This window comes from Apis florea, unplaced genomic scaffold (genome assembly GCF_048593485.1).
Source record: "Apis florea isolate Af1SG1 unplaced genomic scaffold, ASM4859348v1 contig_2495_pilon, whole genome shotgun sequence".
Lineage (NCBI taxonomy): Eukaryota > Metazoa > Arthropoda > Insecta > Hymenoptera > Apidae > Apis > Apis florea.
In genome coordinates, this window is record NW_028256595.1 from 1,605,428 (window position 1) to 1,628,110 (window position 22,683).

General features: G+C 47.6%; 1 protein-coding gene across 1 annotated transcript in view; it reads left to right on the forward strand.

Moving 5' to 3' along the window:
- The window catches only part of retn (retained), a 78,990-nt gene that overhangs the window by 42,343 nt on the left and 13,964 nt on the right, over window positions 1-22,683 (forward strand). The window contains exon 4 of the mRNA XM_086907012.1: window positions 15,001-15,073. Within this exon, the coding sequence (XP_086763138.1) occupies window positions 15,001-15,073 (73 nt within the window). The remainder of the gene's footprint in view (window positions 1-15,000; window positions 15,074-22,683) is intronic.

A 22,683-nucleotide genomic window follows, 5' to 3' on the forward strand; every position in this document is an offset into this window, starting at 1 on the left:
TAATCCGTAAAGAGTGTTAAATACTCGATCATTTATCACGCCATCGCTTCTCCACCCTACTCCTCCTCCTCTCTTCCCTCTGGCCCTCTGACATTCGTCGGCCGAGTCCATTCCATCGAACCTCTTCCCTCCCTCTTTCTTTCCATTCCTTCCAGGCCACGTTTCACCCCCGCGACGAGTAATTATTATTCTTCGCCCCTTCGACCGACCTCTCTCCTCTCCTTCTTCTTCCTTCTCCCTTTCTTTCTCTTTTCTTTACCTCGATTCACCTCGACCGATGATGCCGCCTTCGAATCGCTTCGCCATTTTCTTCGTGGTGCGACTATCTTTGGATAGAAAAAAGGAAAGAAGGTTGGATCGAAGGTTGGGAGGGGGGGAAGGTGTTTACGGGCCGCGAATCGACAACTCGAGGCGAGATTTACGATTCACCGGGAATAATCCAATAAGCCGCGAACGATGCGGCGTGGGCGATGCGAATGATGAAAGTTGGCCGGCTGGTCCACCGCGCAACAACCACCGGTGTGGTTGTTGGGATATTATTCGTTGCCGCGCGATAAAAGGGGGACCGCCTTCCTTCTCTCTCTCTCTCTCTCTCTCTCTCCGCTCGTATAATAATCGTCAACGTCGAATTCGAGGCGAATGATAAATCATCTTATCGATCTTATCTTAACCGCGGACTTCTCGCCCACCGATAAATCTTGAAAAGCGTGAAAAAAAAAAAAAAAAAAAAAAAAGTAATCCAGTTCTCGCTTCGATTTCCCGACTAAGCGTTCCACCGCCGCTTAACTATTTTCTCTCGGGAAATAACAACTCGATTTTTCGTTCGCTCGTTAACACGCGAGAAGGAAGAGCGGGTATTTTAAAAATTAGGGACGAGAGGACATCGAGCGAGAGGAATCGCTTTACCGGTAAACCACCGCCGCTTTATTGGAGATGCTGCGGTGACCCGAGGCTTTTCGTTCGGCGAAAAAGGGAAACAGCGCGCGCTCTCCTCGCGACCCTTCCTTCCTTCGACGAGGCGAGAACGAGGATCCTTACTAATGGCAATTGGCATTGTTGCTCGCGCCGCATAACTTTCGCTGTCAACCCTCCATCCGGCGTCCGCCGTCCATTAATTTATTGCAGCCTCGTTGTAAATCTTCATCGACACCTGTACACCTGTCTTCCCTCGAGGATCGTTCAAAGTCTCGGGTCGTAAAATCATCTTCGGGGGAATGTTCGAAATGTCGAACAGTTTCCGAAAAACGTCGACGCGAACACTCTTTTCGAGAGAAGATCTCGATTCGACTCGTGGAACGAAATCTCATCGGCTCGTCACACGTTTTTGAGCTTGATTAATTACGTTTCGAGTGGACGTCGCCCCTTAATCCGGCTCTCTTCGAAAGAAGAGGAGGAGCCCTCTTTTCTTCCTCGCCGTAGCGCCGATTTTAGAACAATGTCCAGATTCAGAAGCAATAAATTATGTGGAAACGGCTCCCGGCTCCCAGGTAAAGATAATTCCCCCGGAGAGGCAAGATTGGCCCCTTGGCCAGGGGATTAGAAATCGTCAGGTAGAGATCGGAGACACCTCGAGCGCCGCACGCTGCCTCTTTCCCCTCCGCTCCCCGTTTCCCATTTTTCGCCGTTACCTCGAACCATTTGGCTTCCCGCCAAATTTCCTCCTCGACTCGAAAAAAAAAAAAAAACGGAAAAAAATATGGAACAAGAAATCTTCCCCGGGGTATGTGTGATTTTTCGATCGTGAAAATAAAGGAGAGTGATTTTGGAATGGAGATTTTTCATCACCTCTTTGTTCGTAGTTGATTCGAGGCAGATCGATCGAAAGGAAGGCGACCAGAACTCTGGTTCTTGTTTCGTTCGTGTGCAGCCGAAAAAGAGGCGGCCGAAATAGAATTCTCGGTCCGGGGGGGCCAAGGAGCATTGAATGATCGCAAGGCTTGGCAAGGGGTGGTCAAAGAGAGAGAGAGAGAGAGAGAGAGAGAAGCTGGCTGTCCGAGAGGGGAGGTCGGATAATCGCGGGCGTTAAACTTTTATAGGGCCGATTTTCATTTATATGTTAAACGCGGGCGTTCGACGCGCGTGTGGTTTCGTTCTCTCGCGCGCAGGTGTGCGTCTCGGGCAGGTAAGGGATCCGGGTGGACTTTTCTTTTTTATCTCCAACAAATGAGCGGCAGGTATGACGATATAATATAAAAAGATCGGTGGAGAAAGCCGAATAAAGGGGAAGCGACACCTGATTAATCGTCTTTTTATGGCTATGGTAAAATATCGTACGAAGGGAGGAGAGAGAGAGAGGATACATAGTAAAGTTGGAACTGGACAGATACGATTCTCTCTACGAGAGATGCTCCTACTTTAAAGGTTATTGAAATATTTGGCCGGCTTTTTCTTTTTTTCTCCTCTTTTTCTCTCTCCTTTTCTCGACGCGGAGGAAACGTCCGATTAATATTCGGCCGAGGTTCGTTTCTCATCCGGTTGGAATTCGACCGATCTCACCAAGTAATTCTCCAGTTGATGAAGAGATTGATCGAAGGGTGATTCGTATCGCGAGGAAGAAGGGTGTAGAGGGAGGGGCGCAGCAGCGTACGGTATTCCTCTCCTCCACGTGCGCGACTCCCTCCCTCCTTCCCTTCTCCCAGAGCCTTTTCACCTCCTGTCGAGGCACAATGTGTACGTAACGTGTGGAAATCCATCCTTTGACGACGAGACGGTGTCGCCTCTCTCGAGGAGAGCTACGCGTGACAAATGGAGGCGGCGGAATACATTACGCGCCACTTATCCCTGAAAAATATAAACTAATAGGTGTACAGACGGTATAAATGAGAGACGTCGAGGCGAGGTTGAAAGGAAGTGGGTGAGGTTGTACCCTATTGAAATCAAAAGGTGGTCACGGTTGGATCGTCGGTGGCTTTTAAATGGCTACCAAAAAAAAAAAAAAAAAGGCTGGCTCACAGACAAATCCCAAAATCTCGACACAACAAATTCGGCCCGATTCTTTTTCCCCGATGTTTTCGAAAAAACGGGTCGAAAGTCGGGTCGGCCCCTTATTCGCGATCGAATTGATCCTTTTCTCTCTCGTTCGAACAGATAAAAGCGAAACGACCCCTTCTAAAACGTTCCTCGTTACGGTAATCGTTTAATCACGTAGGAGTTGCGCGACTCGAGCGACTTCGCCGCTGTAAAACTCGTCTAGAATCCCATAAACGTGCCCGGTAGGCCTCCTAATTTCGACGGATACGGTCAACAAACGTCGAAGGGAATAATATCTTTCGGGAGGATGAAGCGGGGAGCCGCGAAGAGGAAGCCGAACTTTTACCAAAGTGGCAACCGGTGGCTTTTACGAGGGGAGGCGGCGGCCCGCACTAAAAATTATTAATAAAAACGTTTTCATCCGCGTCGCCCCTGTAAACATCGCATTTTAGATGTCGTATCCGAAATCGTAAAAAGAAAAAAAAGAAACGTTCTCGAACGCCTTCTCTCGACCAGATCGAATCGACTTTGCCCGTTTACGAGGCCGTCTCCTCTCGACGAACGGGGACAACGTCCCTCGACTCGTGTGTTTCGCGTTTCGCAACCACCGCCAACTCCGTATCTCTCCAAAATTTAATATCGTTCCTCATCGTCCACCGATTTGTCACACTTTGCCCGGAATGAAATAACGCCGTTCTCCAACCGTCGTTTCGAGGGAGGCTCTCGTTAACGAATCTCGAGACAGGCTGCTGGATAATTGGTCGCATTTAAATATCGGATTTCCAAATTCGCTCACACCACGGTGCGTTAACCCACTTCGTCGCGATTATGCTGCATCGTTCAGGGGTCGAGCGTACGTACGAATGTAGAGGAAAGAGTTGGAAAGACGGAGGCAGTGAGAGAGAGAGAGAGAGAGAGAGGGAAAGAGAGGTGTTCGGACAAATAGAAACGTTCACTTTGCTCGGCTCGAGAGAGAGAGAGAGAGACTGTTCTGTGAGGTCGCCGGCTACATAGCGCTGTCGTGTAAACACGCGCTAACTGCCTCCTCTTGCCGACGCCGGTCGTCGCCTCCACCCGCCTCCTCCTTTTCTCGCTTCTTCGACCCTGCTCTGCCTTCGCGACTCCGCTCGTCCCTCTCGCCCTCCATCGATCCGATCTTCCATTTTTTTTTCCGATCGAATCCCTCCTAGTTTCGTTTCGCGCGTAAACCGGCAGTTTACTGGAAATTTTGTCGGAATTTTTTTAATCGTTGGAGATTATTCCACGGTCACTAATTCGATGGTCAAACGTAGGCTCGTTACATCTTTTCGATAACTTTGTTGTATCTTTTCTCTCTCTTTTTTCTCTTTTCCTTCGAAAGTTTTTTTTTTTTTTTTTTTTTTTTTTTATATATCGAGGTGAGGATCGTTTCACGGTTCGATAAATTCCCATCGCGGCGAAGAATCGCGGAGGAACAAAGATGGCCGTTGATAGCGCGGCCAGGAACGACCGTGCGTTCTGTATGCTCGTTCGATTAGCATGTCGGTGCGAGTTGTTTCGTTTCCTCGTTAATAAGAGAGCCTCCCCTCCTCCGTGTTTCTCCTCTTCCCTCCAACCGCCTCTCTCTCTCTCTCTTTCTCTCTCTCTCTCTCCTCTCTTCCTTTCCCTTCCTTCTTTCTCCGATTCCATCGTACCGATAATTCGAGGCAGATCTTCCCATGGAGACCCAAGTCCAGGGTGATTCCGTTTCCCCTCCCTCCCCGCGACAGAAGACAATACCGTCGCTGTGTTTTCGCGTGGGAGCGCGACCTGGTCGGGCCGTAGACCGAGAAGAAAATCGAATTCTCCTCGCGTATCGTCTCCCCAAAGATCTTGGTTCGTTCGCTCGATCGAAGCGCGGCAAATGAAATGGTGGCTCGGCCGATCTCGATCCCCTCCGGGTAGAGGCGCATTAATCGGTGTAGCGAGGTTGCAACGAGCGAGGAGGAGGGCTGCCTTCGAAGATTCGATTGCGCCTCTCATCCGCTCCTTCCATTATTTACGTCTTGATTTATTATAATCGAAGCTCAGCTCCGTTTGATCCGCACCGAGGTGGCCCCTCCCTCCCTTTTCCTCACCTCGGAGAAGAGAGCGCGAGCCGATGGGCCATGTAGCGTAACGCGCCACACTTGGAACCCGTATTTCACGTCCCCGAACGTTAATCGATCTCTGGATCCTCCCCAATGGCGTAGCACGGGAGGGATCGTTCCACGATCACCGCGATGCGAGCAAACGAGTATTGTCTCGAGAATATCTTCGAATAACCTCGGGCGAACCAACGATGCGTATTCGGTGAATTTCTCTCTTTCTGGCTTGAAACGATTTCGCGTGACACGGATTGACACTTTTATATCTCAATACCTTTTTCTTTATCGTATAAAGAAAGAAGATTTGTCGAATATTAAATATCGCTATCGCGTCCTTACATTCCCCGTCTATCTCTTAACGAACAGAGATAGTCTCAATAAACTCGAAAAATCAAACTCGTCTTCGCTCGATCAGCTAATTTCGTTCCACGAAATTAAAAAACTTTGAAAATGATATTTCTATCCACCGCACGACTGATATAAATTCGATCGAACATTACACACAGCGAAAGATATTTGAACAAAAAAAAAAAAAAAAAACAAACGCGAATAAACATCGTCGCCGTTCGAATCGATCCAACGGGGGTTAAAATCCCGCCCCCTTCGTTTCGTCGCCCGCGAGGCGAAAACAAATCGAGAATTACGGCCCTGATCGAGTTCGGTCGCGGACACTTTTATCGCGATATCGCGATCAAATTGGACGAGCTACCGAATTAAATCTCGCGATCGTAAATCGTTGAGGGGCCCACGCTTATCTCGTTACGTATCTGGACCCGGAGTGGAAAAAAAAAAAAAAAAAAAGAAAAAGAATTCGATCTCGTCCGCTGCTCGCCTCGGAAGGAAGTTATTGGCCGCGGACGATACACGCGCACCGGTTGATAAAGGAACAACCGTGCAACGAGGAGAGATTAACGCGCTGGTTAACACGTATTTGCACCGGGTCTCTGACCCCTCGTCGAACCGTGCAGCCAGTCTTCCTCCAAATTGAATTGAAAACTCGAGTTCCTCCAACCTGCTTGGAACTTTGCTCGGCAAATTTGCCAATTCCATCTTCAACATATATATTTATTCGGTTCTGCGAAATGATCGATCATCGAAAATTCCTTTTGGCGCGCGTTACGGATTCATCGAAGATGAAAAGGTTTCTCGAAAGCAAGCGCGCAAGCGTAATTATAATCGCGCCACTTCCTCGAGATCTCCACGAGATCTCGATCGATCAAATATTTGAACTGCGATAGAGGTGTTTGCGCTCGGCTCAGAGGTGACGTAACCACGCACGAGAAAGAAGATAAGAGAAGGGGGGGATAAAGAGAGATTCCGATTTAACGAGCGTCCGTCACCTCTTCTCTTGCCCCGTTTTCGGCCTCGCGCGTTCCAGCTTCGAGGCGGATGGAAACGTCGTGGCACGAGTCGTCGCCCGGCTTGCACACTTTTTCGCATTGCAGAGTCACACCATCGCTCTTCTCCAATTTTTCTTTACTCTTTAACCGCACTCAGTTTTTCTCGATACACAAGGTCTCGATATTTTAAGTCTCGATACACGAAGTCTCGATACACGAGGGCGGGCTCGATATACAAGATCTCGATACACGAGACAAGATTCGATATATGGGGACATGATACACGAAGTCTCGATACACAAGGTTTCGATACACGAGGGAGGTCCCGATACACTAAGTTTCGATACACAAGGTCTCGATACACGAAAGAAGACTCGATATAGGAGGTCTCGATACACTAGGTCTCGATACACGAGGGCGGGTTCGATGTACAAGGTTTCGATGCACGAGGGAGAGCTCGATACACAAGGTCTCGATACACTAAGTTTCGATACATTAAGTCTCGATACACTAAGTTTCGATACACAAGGTCTCGATACACGAGAGAAGGCTCGATACAGGAGGTCTCGATACACTAAGTTTCGATACACGAGAGAAGGCTCGATACAGGAGGTCTCGATACACTAAGTTTCGATACACTAAGTTTCGATACACGAGAGAAGGCTCGATATAGGAGGTCTCGATACGCGAGGGCGAAAGTCGCGGATGTTGAAGAGAGAGGAGGGGGAGAAGGAAGGACGGAGAGATAGTTTTATAGATGGTGGCGGTGTTTATAAATTGGGCGTGGACAGGCGAGCGAGCAGCAGCGTGACCACCAACGATCATTTTTTCGTGGCGTGAAACGTGAGGAAACGTGACCGTGTTTGCGGGCGGTGTTTCGGGATCGTGGCGGGGCCGGCCCTCCTCGTGGGGGTCGGGGTGACGAAAACTGACTGACTGACTGACTGACTGGTTCCGCGGCTGGAGAAAGGAAGAAACAGCCCGTGGAGATTATTAGGCGGTCGACATAAAACGTGCTTAGGTGCGATTTAATATTTCCAGCTACGGGCATAAAATCCCCGGCGTATCGGTGACTCTCCGTGAGAGTGGAAGGACGCGAAGGGACCACGAACTCGCCTCTTTATGCCGTTCCCTCTTTGTGACGCCGACATCTGGCGTCATCGAACGTCAACCTTCTTCTCGTTCCTTGTATTTTATACCCTTCGCCTCGTAAAGAGAGAGAGAAGAGAGAGAGAGAGAGAGAAGAAAAGTCTCCTCGGTCGCTTAAGCTAGGCCAGCCTCTTTGTTTGTGTGTTTTCGGCCCGGTTTCGGGGGATCGCGGTTCCAGATTCGCGACACGTTCCAGATCATCATTTTTCACCCGTTTAATTATCTCGATATTCGGGGGGGGAGACAGAGTCTTGGAAATTTTTTTTACAAGGATCGAAATATTGTATCCGTTCTCATCGAATCGAATGCGAGTTTCTTCGAAGGTAAAACTCCAGAGGAATCGAATCTATCGCTGCTTTTTTTAGAAAAATATAAAATCATAAATGGTGAAATTCTCACGAAGGCGAATTTTTCGACGACGACGACGAGAACGAATCGAGCAAAAGATCGAAACAAGAAGAGATGAGAAGAAATTTCCCGAGAAGGATCGAATCGTTTTCCCAGAAGTGTTGCGGGAAATTCGAAATTTTTCGATTATCCTTGCGGTTAAATCGAACGCGAGTCTCTTTCTCGAGAGATTTCTGTGGAAGGTGGCGAGAAGATTTCGTTGCGGGCAATCATCGGGCAATCACCGCGAGGGGATAAAGAAAGAAGAAGGAGTGGAAGAAGCTTTCGGAGCGGACAAGGGCGGATCGCTTGAAAAACGTCAATGATTCCTCCTCGAAACGGTAGCTCGAACGGTCAAAGGAAACCGAATAAACGCGAGGAAAACCTCATTCGGATTAGAGGCTGACCCAGGGAAGCCTCTTCTCTTTCCGCGAATCGATATCGTTCGAATAAAGCCGATTGATTTGCTCCCGATAATGGGTGTCGGAACGGAATCATCGCGTCCTTCTCTCTCTCTCCTCCCTTTTCCGCCCATCTGCCCCGACGCACCTTGTATTCCCGATCCACCAGAAGATCAAAGTCGCATCTAATTCTTTTCCCGATAACACACGAAATTCCAATTATCCGCGAACTTGTAACGAACTTACGATCAAATTTCTAACGAAATTGTTAAAAAAACGAATGCGTATCTTCCGATTTTCGCTTTTTCCGTATAAAATATAATTATCGAGGTTAGACTTAGGTGTCGATTTAGATTTTCGAGAGATTTTGGGGAATCGAAACAATATTTAATTCGATGATTTGCTTCGCAGTATAGTAATTATCGAAGTTGGATGTCGAACGATTCGATAAAATTTGGAAAGAATATCTAATTCGAAATCCTCGATCGGTTTGCCTCGTCTTCCGGATATTGTAATTATCGACGTGTCCGCGTGTAGAATCGCGTAGTTATTATCGCGGCGATGGTCGACGCGAGAAGGAAACCGGAGACAAAACCGGCTCGATATAAACCTTTCCCTCGGATATATACAAGGGGGCTGGTCCACGTCACGCTTATTGCTTCTTTGCCGGTAGTACAAACAATCCGCGTTTCCTCGATATTTCAACCAGCTCGAGTTTCCGCGAATCCACCTACCCCTCTCTCTTTTATTTTTCCCCGTATCTGGCCATTCTGTAATCATTTTACGATCCATTCCTCCATTCGCGATCAAAGGAGAAAGCGAACGTTCAATTTCGACGAAAGTTTCCTTTTCTCTTTCTCTCTCTTTCTCTCTTTCCTTCAATTTTCATCGAATTCGCGGTTTACAGAATCGTTCGATTTATATATTTTTTGACGATTATAATAACGTGATCGAGAGAAGCAGAGAGGTCTACGATCTCTGACGCGGTTTCTCTGACGCGGTCTTAAGATTTCATAAAAGCGCGTAGCGTACTTTATACGCGCCATTCTCATCGTAATCATAATAATTACCACCGCTATCTTCAATGCCCTGGAAGAGGATAATGGGAGCGGCGGCTATTACGACCGCTCGGCTATAAACCGCGATCTTGATATCCCCCACTCGTTTCCACAGAATAAAAGAACGTCAACGTCGTTCTTTCGAGCAGACAGAACTTTTCTCCCTCTTGAACTCGATATTTATTTAACCCTCTTCGAAAAATTAAGACTCGAAACGAACAATCGTTCCTCCCCCTTCGAAACTTGGGCAGGATCGATTCTTTGGAGTTGGTCCTTCGGGGCAGCTGGAAAATGCGCGAGGGCCAAGTGCAACAAAGTTGCGCTACTCGTAAATCAACGAAACGGGAAGAAGCGTTGTTTGAAGAGAGTTATTATTCATCGAACCGACCCGATTTTTCTCTCCTCGAAACTTCTTTAACCCTTTTACTACTACAAGGCGACTATAATAAGTCATAACAGGTTGTTCTGCGTACCACTGAGATACTATGACCGATTAGATACTCGCTCTATATAAAATGCCATTGACGTGCTACAGACAATTATAGTCAGTGAGGTATTATGAGCGACTGTAATCGCTCTGCATAAAGTGTCACTGAGAAACTACGGCCGACTATAGTCACTCCATATAAAATGACGTATTACGAATGACTATAATTGCCCTATATAAAATGTCATTGACGTATTATGAGCGACTATAATTGCTCTATATAACGCCACTATGGCTGATTATAGTCACTCTATACAAAATGCCACTGACGTATTATGAGCGACTATAATCGCTCTATATAAAATGCCATTGAGATACTACAACCGACTATCACTCTGCAAAAGATGCCACTAACGTATTATGAGCGATTATAGTTGCTCTATATAAAATGCCACTGATATAGTATGGGCGATTATAGTCACTCTATATAAAATGCCACTGACGTATTATGAGCGACTATAATCGCTCTATATAAAATGCCATTGAGATACTACAACCGACTATCACTCTGCAAAAGATGCCACTAACGTATTATGAGCGATTATAGTTGCTCTATATAAAATGCCACTGATATAGTATGGGCGATTATAGTCACTCTATATAAAATGCCACTGACGTATTATGAGCGACTATAATTACTCTATATAACGCCACTATGGCTGATTATAGTCACTCTATATAAAATGCCACTGATGTATTATGAGCGACTATAATTGCTCTATATAACGCCACTATGGCTGATTATAGTCACTCTATATAAAATGCCACTGACGTATTATGAGAGACTATAATTGCTCTATATAATGCCACTATGGCTGATTATAGTCACTCTATATAAAATGCCACTGACGTATTATGAGCGACTATAATTGCTCTATATAACGCCACTATGGCTGATTATAGTCACTCTATACAAAATGCCACTGACGTATTATGAGCGACTATAATCGCTCTATATAAAATGCCATTGAGATACTACAACCGACTATAGTCACTGTGCAAAAGATGCCACTAACGTATTACGAACGATTATAGTTGCTCTATATAAAATGCCACTGATATAGTATGGGCGATTATAGTCACTCTATATAAAATACCACTGACGTATTATGAGTGACTATAATTTCTCTATATAAAATGCCACTGACATGCTATGGGCGACTATAATTGGTGTACATAAAATGCCACTGACACATTATGGGCGATTATAGTCGGTCTGCATAAAATAATGCGCGTAACGTTGTTGCACATCTTTCTCTAAACGCAGTATCGATATTTCGTTTTTATCATCAGTTTTTTTTTCTCTCTCTCTCTCTCGATAAACACAGTTGTCAAAGCGATTCGAATTGGGAGGCGTAAACGCTGACGGAATCTTCCTCGAACACATTTTTGGCGCGGCGGGAGAAGTCGCCCGTAGCGAAAGGGTTAATTGTCCAGACGTAATAAAACGTGCCATCCGTCCGGCTCGCGCTTCCTTGAAAACCTCGAATATTTCTCTTCCCGCGAAACGGCCGAGGAAAACGGATATTCCCCGTGATCGCGAGAAATTATCGCGACGCGGAACGAATAATTTCTGTTTAGGGGAAGAGCAGTTCGCGGAAGCGTAGATAAAGCATTCCCAGAAAGAAGCGCATCGGCTCCCTCTCGACCCCCGACAACGCAGTCGTCGACGCATTATTTAAGGCTGCACCCGTTTCCGTTTCGCTCTGAGACGCACCCTTATAAAAGCTTTTACGACCGGAAGTTGACCCCCTCGCAAGGTATACGGGGGGAGGGCACCTATGTCGCGAAACCTAGACACCTAATTGAACACGAACGAGCTTCCTCGTAAAATTCTTCTCTGGCTCGACTCTCGAAGACCTTAACTTAAACCTCCAATCTCTTTTCATCGAGAGAGAGAGAGAGAGAGAGGGGGAGAGATGACGGTAATTTTCCTCGCTTTACGCGCATTTCAGCAAAATTGCAAGTCCCGATCGCAATCTGTCAAAGACACCGTGCAAACGTGGCGACAACGGTACCGCCGGTTTCACCGTTATCGCCGTTCCTTATCAGCCGGAAGGGAGCGAGTTATCTGAATCTCGGAGCCGGCAAGGAAAAAGAAGAAGAAGAAGAAGAAGAGGAGGAGGAGGAAGAGGAAGAAAAAAAAAAAGAGCGTCGTCGTCATCGTCGTCGTCGTCGCCGCCGTGCATCGATAATTACTCGTCGTAAAAGTAACGTGGCGTTGAAACGACACACTCTCGCCACACGCTTTCGTTCTCTTCGGCGAATTTTACGCTCACCTCTCGTTTCCGAATCGAGTGTTCGAGCTCGTAAACCCCTCCCTGCCTCCACGCTCCTTCCCCCCTTAAACGCGCCGCACGATCAAACCGACTTTCCTCCCGGTTAAAAGAAGAGGAACAGGGAAAAAGAAGAAGAAGAAGAAGAAGAAATATATATATATATATATATAGAAGAAAGATGAAATCGAAGAGAGAGAGAAAGAGAGTAAATAGGAACGATAATGATTGGTGGCGACCCGGAAGGGATGCAACAGAGAAGACGTATTTCGATCCTTGTTATCTCGAGACGATCGAGGCGGGGAGGGAGGGGGGATCTCGATCGGAGAGCGCTAACGATAGTTAATCGTTGGGACGATAAAGGGACGCAACCGTGTCCCGCGTGGAGAGCGAGAGAGGAAGGAGAGCTCGAGGAGGGTGGCGCTAGAGAGCGGTACATCGATCATCAGGAGGAATCCTCCTCCCTCTTGGGCCGAGGAAAGAGGAGCGGAAAGTAAGCCGATCAACGTCGGCTGTATCAGGAATTATTATTCACCGGGCCGTCAGTCGATGAGAAGGAGAGGGCGGGGCCGCGGAGCATGCATCATCGAGAGCAAATTCCGCTCTCGCCCCTCTTTATTTTCACGGTAGTGAAGAAGGATGGGGGAGGGGAGGGGTGATGGCCAGGAACAGAGGCCGGTTCTCTCCGTGGCTGAGATCTTCACGTGGCTGCCGTCACTCCGCTTAACTGTAGATCAATCAATATACGCTGGTTGAAGAACCCCTCTGGATCTCTCTCTCTCTCCTCCCCATCTCCTCCACGGCCTTGCCTCGGTTCGTTCCTCTTTCTCCGACCTTTTACCCTCCGTCCTCCCCCTCCGGCTGCCCCTAACGAGCTCATCGCTCGTCCGGCCAAAGAAAAAACACGAGAAAGTGGTACAAAATGGCCCTTGAGAAATGCCGTCCGTCCATCCATCCGTTCGTTCGTTCGTTTGTCCAGTCGTTCGTTCGTTGCAAGGGTGGTGGATGAGATCGAGGTTAGGGCGTTGCCACGAAACGCGAGTATGAATAAAGGGGGCCGTGATATTCACCGGCCATTTCGGTGAACGAAAAAGAAAAAAGAAGAAAAGAAAAGAGACGCGGCTCCGTTTCCCTCCTTTCGATCCATTCCCCTTCCCCTCTTCATTCCCCAGCCGTATCAAAGTCTGCTCGTTAATTATTCCGCCGGTCTATTATCATTAAGAATTCCGCAGATACGACGACGACGACGACGACGACGAGTATCTTATAATACGCTTACGAATACGATCTCGCGATCGTAGGCGTTACCAATTGTAAAGACACCTGTCCCAACGGCCTTGGATAACGCGATGCGCACATTTCGCAGTCGTTATCGGTCATTTTTGAATAATAAGGAAGGGAAAAAGAAAAAAAAGAGAGAGAGAGAAAAATGAGAATGATTGATCAGCGGACAATTCAAAGTTTCCATTATCCAACAGCTGCTTGTGCCGCGTATCGAATTATTGTATCGTGGCGTGGAAATTTGGCATCGATTGGAAGGAAGGAAGGAAGGAAGGAAGAAATATCCACGCGATATAATATATCCTTTCCTCTGTATATTCTAATATCTCTGCGACGAAACACGCTTATTAATTGCGATTCGTAATGCGCATGATGACCAAGCGTGATGTAACAATCGTGGAAACGTGTCGATCGAGCGCGTAAAAACATGTAAAATTAATTTATCACGTACCACGCGATAATTTACCTTTCAACGATCGAGACGGTAGATTTTTCATTCCCGTGCTATTCGAGGCGAGAAAAACGTTCCCTCTCTCTCTCTCTCTCTCCCCTTTCATCCCCTTCGATACTCCCCTCCCCCTTTTGCTTTCGTTGGCAACATTCCGCGGAGCTACGGGATAAACCGGTGGAATTTGGCAGCGGCCAAAATTAATCGTCATTCACCCCTCGCGTCTAGTTCTCGTTCTGGTTGAAATTTATCGTCCGGCCGGAGGAAACGTTCGTTCGAAAACGTAGGTTGGCGTACGAGCCAACGACGACGACGACGACGACGACGACGACGACGGTCGTTCAAACAAACGTTCGAGTCGGTTCGTAAATTGGCACGCGTTCCCACCCCCAAGCATGATCCGAGCTTAACATTTCGACGCGATGCGTATTTCGTCCGTCTCCTTTCGAAACGATAGGTTGCTCGCAATTTCTAAAAGCGGAAGTCGTTGGCCCTCACGTTTCCTCACGTTTCGTCTCGTGGTTTATCGTCCACGTTGGTGACAAGTTCCGTTCCGGTCGTCGCACGAAAGAGACAAACGAGTTCATATCATCGTTCGATCCGGGAATCGAATCGATGGAAGGGACGAAACGGCAATTAGTTCCAATAATCGTCGTGGGCCCCGGCCGGTTGACGAGAGAGGTGATGCCGATCTCCTCGAGATTGGGGGAAGGGATGTTGTATTATAAAAGCAATTAGAGGGTCTCGGATTAGATGCATCGTACATAACAAATATGATAATACGGGGCCAGCCAGCCCGAAGGGAGTTTGGCTTTGCCTCGGTCGAGGGGGTTTCGGGTTATGGGGCAGGTTAAACGGAATCATTAATAATCGGGGCTAACTAATCTGCCTGTCGCTATGAGCACACTTGTTTCCACTCCTGTTTTTATTATCCTCGGAATATAAACGTTTTATCCCCGCGCGTCACGTTACGTTACACCGTTCAATGGGTGGGGAGGGGAGGGCAAGGAGGAAACTCGCGATTTTTTTTCCTTCTCGATCGATGATGAAAAATCGACGCAAACACGTTTATCTTTGCCTTTGGTTTCGTTCTTTCAGCTTTACGAGATCAACGACGATCCGAAAAGGAAGGAATTCCTGGACGATCTCTTCAGTTACATGCAAAAACGAGGTAAGTGCTCCTCCTCCCTCCCTCCCTCCTCATCCTCGTTCACGAACACTCTTTCTTCTTCTTTTTTTTTTTTTTTTTTTTTTTTTTTTCTTATCCCGCGATAATAACGATGACAATAACAACAACAACAACAACAACAATAATAATAATAATAATAATACGATACGATCCGCCGATAGGACAATCGTCGAGCAATCGAGCGGATGGTAAACGCGATATCCGCGTAGGGTAAACAAGAAAAGGTATCGACGTCAAACAACGTCGAAATGGCGCCGCGCTCATTAAAAACTCCCCTTCACCCGCGCGACCCTCTCTCCTCCCCCTCCCCTCCCCCTCCCTCCGTCCCCACCGCGGCCCGCGCCGCGCTTCATTATCGTCCGACCCAATCGTTCAATCGTTCGAGCGGGAATTAATTTCGCAAATATTGATCGTCCCGATCGACGTCCAAGGCCGATTCCTCGGTTGGATCGGGACGAATGTTGGAACGAGCCCGAGTTTTCATCCGCGCGGACTCGGCCGGCATTTGTCTCCATCCAACAGGCGAAGACTTATTGCGAAGATCTGTTGGCAAGCGTTCGCCGCCGCGTTCCTCCTTACGCGCGGCCCTTTACGATCCTCTCCGTAATCCCGTGCGTGTCCGTGCGGGGGACGACGCAACCAATTTAACCTTAGACCACCTACGCGTACCATCCCTCCTCTGCTCCTTTCCATTCCCCAATTTCCCCCTCCAATTCGAATCGAAGAAATGCTCGATCTCTCGTTTCTTGGTTGGCGCGCGTGCCGCGTCGCGTTTCGAGGATATATTTGTTCAAAGCGGCGCATTGTCGCGAGAGAGAAATCGTGCCAAGGTATTCGGTTCCACGATCATCTCTCTCTCTCTCTCTCTCTCCCCCTCTGGCGAATCATCTTCGAGCAAGGAGGTCACAAGCGGTTGATTAAGAATGAAAAATTATCGAGGGTAAGGTTTGGCGAAAAGTTAGAAATGTACATCCCCGACGACCGTTGGAGGAAACGAAGCGCACGTGCGCGCCCGCATCTCGTTTCCTGCACACGTGGGATTCGCGCATCCCAACGCCTCGTAAACGTCCACGTGGTCGGAAAGGTTCGATAATACGTTGCATCTGTCAGAAACGGACGGAATTAGATCTTGACCAACCGCTGGAAACTGTCTATCTGTCCTTTTCCGTTTCGAAGGGACGAGGAAAATTACGAGAGAATTTAAAGATCTTCTATCCTTTTTCGACCGTTTCTCCTTGAGAATTGCGAAAATCGTAATTCTCCCTCGAGATAAAAGATGTTAAGACGATCGATTCCGCGTCTTCATAATCATATAGAAACTTGCCGACTCTTCCGTTAACCTCTTCTCCGTTCATTCTTTCAGAGATAATTAGAAATCGAATCTTTCTTCAATCGTACGACGATACAATGGCCAAGAATTGGCGCGAATCCGTAGCAAGAGAAATACGAGGTGGAGAGGGCAGGGTCGGTCGTATTTCAGAAATTGCCGTGTATACAAACACAAATTTCCAATCAGGGAGGATCGATGGCCGGTCGATGCGATCTTTACGAGGTCGATTAAAATCCTGGCTCGAAAAAGGAAAGAAGAAAAAAAAAAGAAGGAAAAGGGAAGGAGGGGTTGCGACGAGGGAATATAAAGGAGCGTATCGAGGGGGAGGGGGAGGAAGAAGCCGGGAACGAAAAGCCGGGGTACCGCCCCCCCGCGGGGCCTGTTATTGTGTCGACGTGAACAATGATTCGACGCTAACGCGATTCATAACACCTCGGCCACGTTCACAGATATAAAAGACCATCCATCACATCCCGCTACATTAGTCGAGCCATCCACGATTCTCTGTTTGTTATCGATTCCCTGCCCCCAACTCGCGGCGAGCCACCATTCGCATCGAATCCCCCGACCTGTTAACCCCCGATCTTGTCACGGAGTAAAAAGTGAAAATTAACCAGTTTCCTTGTTGTGTCCCTTTGTCTCCCTTTGTTTTTTGCAAAAGTTTGAGTCCAACCATGGGGAAAATTTGAACAATCGAAGTTATTTGAACCTCGATAATTTCGATCACTTGCGGGGCAAAAACGTGGCAATGATCGTACGGAACAAGTATACTTATACTTTGTTCGAAATTCTCAACCAGTTTCTTCGATTCGGAAGATAAAATTTTCGATTTCTTCGCGGAACAGCTCGAGAGCTCACTTCTCCCCGGCTGGCATTAACGTCGGGGATTATCCCAATTAAAAGGTCGTAAAGTTGATCATCGATAGAGAATTCGGGATGCGAGTTCCATCTCTCTCTCTCTCTCCGGATGACCTGTCCAAATAGATATTACCCGTTTCGCAACAAAGTGTTTCGTCTCGTTCGTATACGAAACGGGCCGACGAGGCGAGCAACCGGAACGCGCGAATTCGCATAAGCGGGACGTAATTGGCCGCGCGAGACTTCCATGCCCTCTTGGAACCGGTTCATCCCGATCAAAGGAGACACCTCCTCTCTCGAGAAGTATAATTGGAACTCGGCTACTTTCGCCCTCCGTTTTACGACCAACCCCCTCTCTCGATAAAAACCGATTCTTTCCCCGCCCCGATATTCGCGAATATGTTGCTCCTCTTGAGAAGAAGAAAAAAGAAAAAGATGGATAAATAAACGGTCGAGGTAGATTACACTCGTCGGATGTTTTCACGTCGCGTCGGAGGAGAGAAGCAAGAAGCTCGGTGGAGAGCAAGAAGGTTGCTGCGTTTATCGCGGAGGGAAGGTTCTTTATTTATCGCGCGTATTGCTGGCACCTCTTCGGGGCCCCGACCGTTATAAATCTCAAGCCATTTAATATGCAAATCCCGCCACCTCCTCGACAGCCCGAGGACTCTCTCTCTCTCTCTCTCCCTTTCCTCTCCTCTCTTTTTTTTTTTTTTTTTCCTCTTCCACTTCTTTTCCATCGCGAACGAGTTTCAATCGCCGATGTAATTCATACCATCGCGAGAGAGCAAATGCCATTCTCTCGTCGTTATTATCTTACTCCTCCCGGCCCCTCCCCCACCACGGATGCTCGCGGGACGGCCGGCTACGCGCCAACACTCCCACGAGGACCGCTCGATTTTGTGAGATCCTATTCTTCCTCTTTCTTTTTTCCACTTCTTTCCGATTTTGCAAAGCCACGCTTCCAACACGATTGTACCAGTCGTTAAATTTAAGTTATTTCGATGATTTATTGTTGGAACGCAACTTTATTTTTTAACTAATTTTCAACGGGATCGACTCTTCGGCTGATCGATTCGTGCGAAAGTAGCGACTCTTTCTTCAACGATTTACAAAACACTGCAAAAAATAATTTATCGGTGATAATCTCGTCCGATGCTTGGAGATGAGCAATACTAGGAAAAATAACCGATCGTGTCGCAGCTCCCTTCGAAAGAATCGAACAGTTACCGCGAATACTTTCACCTCTTTGCAATCTCATTTCGACCGTATCGACTTTGCCGTCCCATTATCGAATAGGCGATAATGTCCCATTTGGACGTAGCTTTCGACGTGGCATAGGTTGAAAAATAACGAATAATACTCTCTCCGTTCTCCGAAAAAGGAGAAGGAAGGAAGGAAGGAGGGAATTCTCGATCGATGATCCGCGTATCTATGATGGTGTGTCCGCGAAAGCAAGAGTGTGAACGATAATAATACTCGGCGGGGCAATAATACTCGGGTTTGGTTTGGTTGTATAAGTGCATTGCACCGGGCAGGGTCGCGAGTCGCGTTACGACCGCCTCGAGAAAAATACCTTTTTACGCGGCGCGGGTAACGCATTAGCGGCGAGGAACACGTGTTCGGCACGAACACTTTTCGCTACACACTTGTGAACGAGCACGCCGTGCGTGCCGTCTGCGTACACAACGCGTCTCCGCGCATACGGTCGCACGTTCGCTCTTTTCACCGGCCGATACTTTGTACCCGTTCGCGGATTATCGCGTCCTCTCTCTCTCTCTGTCTGTGTATCCGTCGAAGAAAGAGGAATACTTAGAAAAAGCCTCCACCGTTTCCCTTTTCTTTGCCACACGGTATTCTATGTATAGAACCTGAATGGCGCCTCTTCTCACGCGAACATTCTAGTTGGAATTTGGTTAAAACTCTGTTACCAGTCGCGTTCTCTTCTGTTCCTCTTCTTCTTCTTCTTCGTCTTCGTCTTCGTCTTCTTCGTCGACTTCTTCTTCTTCTTCTTTTTCTTCTTCTTCTTAATGGATATTTCTCCAGAGAAGGATAATTTAATTTCATTTTCGTTAACGAGTTAAGGTGCGTGTTTTATAAAAAATATATATATATATATATATATTCGCAAGAACTTTAACACTGAAAGAAAGAGCAAAAAGGGAGGATTCCGCGAGAAAAGTCGGTAATTAGATGTTTCTTTTTCTACTTTTCTGCAACGAGACTCGATATTTGATGATTAACGTACATCATAAATCATAATGTATAGGAAACCGAAGGTATAAAGATTAATTGCATACGTTTATTAATTCGTCTTAACAACGTCGTCTTGATTTTATAAAAATGTTATCATCCTTTCCTATCATATTTTATTGATTCTAATAAAGAACAGACGAAACAGCGATACATAATTACAATCGATTTACACGTTTCAGAGCGCAAGCCAAAACTGATTTTATAATACAAAGCATGGATAGATAGGCAAGTTTAATAAGTCGAATAATTGGCGTCGTTCCATTTTATGTTATGCAAACGGTGTTACGAAGTCTTCGGAGTCTTCGAAAAAAATATTATTAAATTTCGTCCCCGATACGAATTGAGACGTTCCACTTTCGTTTCGATATATTCGAATGTAAAAGTAACTTTTTACATCACATTTCAAAGAAAGATGAACGAAATCGAAATCGATCCAACTGAACAAAAGAATCAAATATTTTTGTACACACACACACATATATATATATATATATTCGATCGAATTTTCAACACATTTCCTCGTAAAGATCTTTCTGTTTTCGAATTCACCGTTGTTCTAATTGATCGATCCAAGGAATGGGACACAAGGAATGTTCTTCGTCTCTCGATCAGCCCGGCTATCCCCTCCCTCCCCGCCGAAGACGCGCGCGCGCACGAGAGAGACAGAGAGCATAGGAGCAGCGGATCGTAAACCGGAGAGCCGAGAATGGATCTGCTCGAATAAAAGTAAAATAGCGTCTTACGAGGCGGAGAGAAGAGAGAGAGAGAGAGAGAGAGAGAGAGAGGAGCTGCCTTTCGGCACAGAGGAGGAGCGCGTCTCTCTCTCCTCCTCCTCCTCCTCCAAACTTTTATAGCCGTCCCTTTGGACCGGTCGAAGATCGATTCTCGGTAGAGGTGCAACCCGTATGAATTTTAATATTTATTACGTAATAAAGCCTCCACCAGGCCGGCCACGTTTTCGTCGGCCGCCCGTTTCGTTTCAGCCTTTAATCCCGCGCTCGGGCGAGGCATTAACGCGAAACCTTGATCGCCAACCGACGACCGACCCACATTCATCCCCCTCGCTTCAGGGTTGCACAATGAGGGGGGGGGGAAACTATTTTCGCGAGGTATTTTGTTGGCGTGGTTGCGAGGTGAAGTCAACGTTCAAACTAGGCGCGGTGTGCCGTGACGAGGCCGCGGTGGTTATCGAGTAAACGGCTGACGAACGTGCTCCCGGCACCAAATACCGGGAATAATAAGAGGGAGGCGAAAAATGGGAGGGAGGGGGGGAAGGGAGAACGTGTTTCGTTATTAACGCGTACTTTTCGTATTCGAGAAACGTGACGCGGTTGTCGCTGGCTTGTCGGCCTGGTAGCCGATAGCCGGGCTGCGTTTCTTCCAAATGGAGGAAGTGTCGGCGTTCGTCAGTCAGCGCCGATTCCACAACCGGGTCTCGATCACGTCTGCTCGTACGTACGAGGAAGAATCGTTTCGAGGAAAATCGTGATTCTTCGCGGTCCTGGCACGGGCCAGGAATAACTCTGAGAGAATCTCTCGAATGATCTTTTTTTCTTTTTGTAACGTTTTTGCATGGTTTTTTCATCGGTTACGGAGCGAAGGACGGAACAGGCCGTGGCGGGATTCGAGAATGAAATCGGCAAACATAGCGGGCCGGTACCGTTAGGGACGGAGCGTCGAACAAGCGGTTAGAAGACCGAATTAGAGGACAAGAATCGCGCGAGAGAGGATTTCTCTTCGTCTTCTTCTCTCTCTCTCTCTCTCTCTCTCTCTCTCTCTCTGTCTCCGGGAGAGGAGAACGATCCTGGCTCCTCCCTCCCTTGGGGGGCACAGTTCGGTTCCCACTTTTATTCATAATATCTCCGCTCCGATGTCGTTTTATCGCGTTTACGACCTTGTCGAGCAAATGTACGGGCCGAGCGTGGACGTTGGACGACGACAGACAGAGTCAATTCAGCTTGTCCATAAACACCCATCCACGTTTACCTCCATAAAACGAAATAAAGTCCTATGCGCGGCGCATCGCCGCGCCGAGAGAGTCCCGACGATGGGCGGACTCTCCCCGTTCCCGCGAGTGATGGATTTCCTCTTTGACGGATCGCTCGTAAACCTCCTCTAAATGTTTTCTCGGAAACGGCAGAAGAGAGAGCCAATACGGATTTCCAGCACGCGGCCACTCTCTCTCTCTCTCTCTCTCTCTCTCTCTCTCTCGTCTCCGTCTCCGCACCCTTGTCGTCCTTGTTGGGCTGCTTAGGGCCACCCGCTGGTTTTAGTGGGTCTTAAATCGGGATTATGTCGGGATTACAGGATCCTGCGTACGCTCGTCTCTCTTCTGGTAGCGGGCAAAACCATTGCATGCACCGAGCTTACGCCGAAAAAACGATCCTTCTACCTCTTCTTCCTCTTCTTCTTACGTCTTTCTTGATTTGGCAAAAAGGAGGAGCAGGAGTTTCGCTATCCCTCTTTTTCTTTTCTTTTTTTTTTCCTCTCCTCCTCTTTTCGGTTACATAAAGAACAATATTTTTGAGGGACGAGGAACTCGTCGGTTGGTTCTCTCTCTCTCTCTCTCTTGTTTTTCTTCTCTAGGGGGGGTAAGTTGCACGAGTCGGGTCACGACGGGTGTCGTGCATTTCTCGGCAAGGTTATCTCTCCCGTTGTTGTCACGAGACGAAAGGTAGGAACGTCTCGGTGCGCCTGGTACCGGGATCGTACCGCGAAGAATTCGTAAATTGGAAAAGGGTGGCTTTACCCTGCTACTCCAACCTCACGTTCCTTTAATCGCTTCGCACATTCGGTTGACTCGTATCGATCATTCTCTCTCTCTAGGTTGTTTGCAAATCGGAGAAACGATCGTCGATTTGATCCTCGCGTTTCCGAGAAGTTTCGTGATAAGTCGGACGATTTGCGGTTCCAGAGAAGCGTGGCCCCCCCGATCTCGGCCGGGGAAAAAAGGGATGAGCAATCATCGGCAATTATTCGGAATCCCAGGATGTGGACGACGCACCCGCTGCTGATTGATGGCCCCCGGGCGATGTTCGACCGGCGAATGGAAGGAGAATCGTTCGTTTTCGTGATTCGGGAGAAACCTCCGAAAATTCCTTCCGTTCGTTAATTATTGTTATAACGCCGATCCGGCAACGACATTCCAACA